We start from the raw sequence: 1,415 nt of genomic DNA, 5'->3' as shown, positions 1-1,415 counted from the left end.
CTGCAGGCATTTCCACAGCATTGAGGTCTTCACCCACTATGACCTGCTGACACTTAATGGTTCCAAGGTGGCTGAAGGGCATAAGGCCAGCTTTTGCCTGGAGGACACCAACTGCCCTGAGGGTAGGTGCCAGTCGCAGAGCTGCCCACAAAGCCCCAATCGTGCTCCCCAAGAGGGGCTCTGCCCGTGCCCTCTCTCATCTCACCTCCCTTCCGCAGGGCTGCAGCGACACTTCGCCTGCGCCAACTTTGGGGAGCAGGGAGTGAGTGTGGGGTGCTGGGACACCTACCGCCATGACATCGACTGCCAGTGGATCGACATCACTGATGTGCCACCAGGCAGCTACACCTTCCAGGTATGGGGATGGAGGGGCACTGAGCCACTGGAGCTCAGCATGGGCACCACCAGCACCCCTCGCCCTGCGCATCAAGGTGCTGCTCTGCTCCCCACCATGCATGCTACAGCCCTTCCTGGCCAGGGCACAGCAGCAGTGCCTCCAGCCCTGCCCTTCACCCTCCCCAGGTGGTTGTGAACCCCAAGCACGAGGTGGCAGAGTCAGACTTCTCCAACAATGTGATGCGGTGCCAGTGCAAGTACGATGGGCAGCGCGTCTGGATGCACAGCTGCCACACAAGTACGGAGGGACAGGAGCATAGGGGGCACGGCAGGCAGGCAGGGGGAAGTGATGGGGCTGGGGATACTGCAGGTCCCATGTCCCCCTACCACCAACCCATGCCGTTGGTCTTCTCAGGTGATGCTTATGGCACTGATGTAGTGAACGACCTGGAGCGACGGGAGCGCCTGGCCAACAACCTCGTGTAACCCTGTGGCATCAGCACACTCCCAGCAGCAAGCACCACGGGGCTGCCCAGCTGCCACACCTCAGCCCCTGCGCCCCGGTAGCACCACACTGAGCTCAGGGACTCAAAGACTTTTGTATTTATTGATGCTGCCGCAGAGGATGGAGACAAGCACCAGGGCTGGTGGGGAGTGCCTGGGGGGTGCCCAGCTCCACACTGCCAGTGGAACCTGCAAGAGGGGCCCGGGTATCACAGCAGCCCCCACTTCAGTGCCTCCAGTGCCCCCCAGGTTGACTCCCTCAGCCTCCTGCCTGCCTCCCGCCCCAGCAGACTCAGGACAGGCCCTGGTCACTGCCACCTGTGCACCAGTCCTATCCTCAATAAAGGTGCTGTGTGATGGGAGACGGGGTATCCCCTTATCAAACCCACTATCCCCTGCTCCTTTCTCTGCACTCTTCCCTACCACAAAGCCAGTCCACAGTCAGGGTCAGCTCTGGTCTAGGTGATGTGTCCCCAGTCAGGCAGTGTCCCTGCTCTGCCACCCATGGGCACCAGCCCCCCGGCTGCTTGCATGTAGCTGGTGCCAAGCAGCCCTGGCTTTGCACCAGCAGTCCC

At 61.6% G+C, this 1,415-nt stretch overlaps 1 protein-coding gene across 1 annotated transcript; it reads left to right on the top strand.

Annotated features, from left to right (window-relative positions):
* Window positions 1-10: 10 nt before the first annotated feature.
* LOC104402230 (lysyl oxidase homolog 4-like) lies at window positions 11-822 on the top strand (the record flags this gene model as incomplete). Its single annotated transcript, XM_010010046.1, has 4 exons — window positions 11-122; window positions 219-355; window positions 523-634; window positions 752-822. Coding segments are annotated over 4 exons (432 nt in total), but the record flags the coding sequence as incomplete, so codon positions are not given.
* Window positions 823-1,415: the final 593 nt, after the last annotated feature.

This window comes from Nestor notabilis, unplaced genomic scaffold (assembly GCF_000696875.1).
Source record: "Nestor notabilis isolate BGI_N333 unplaced genomic scaffold, ASM69687v1 scaffold23592, whole genome shotgun sequence".
NCBI lineage: Eukaryota > Metazoa > Chordata > Aves > Psittaciformes > Psittacidae > Nestor > Nestor notabilis.
The sequence above is the reverse complement of the archived record's forward strand: the minus strand, read 5'-3'. Positions and strand labels throughout refer to the sequence as shown.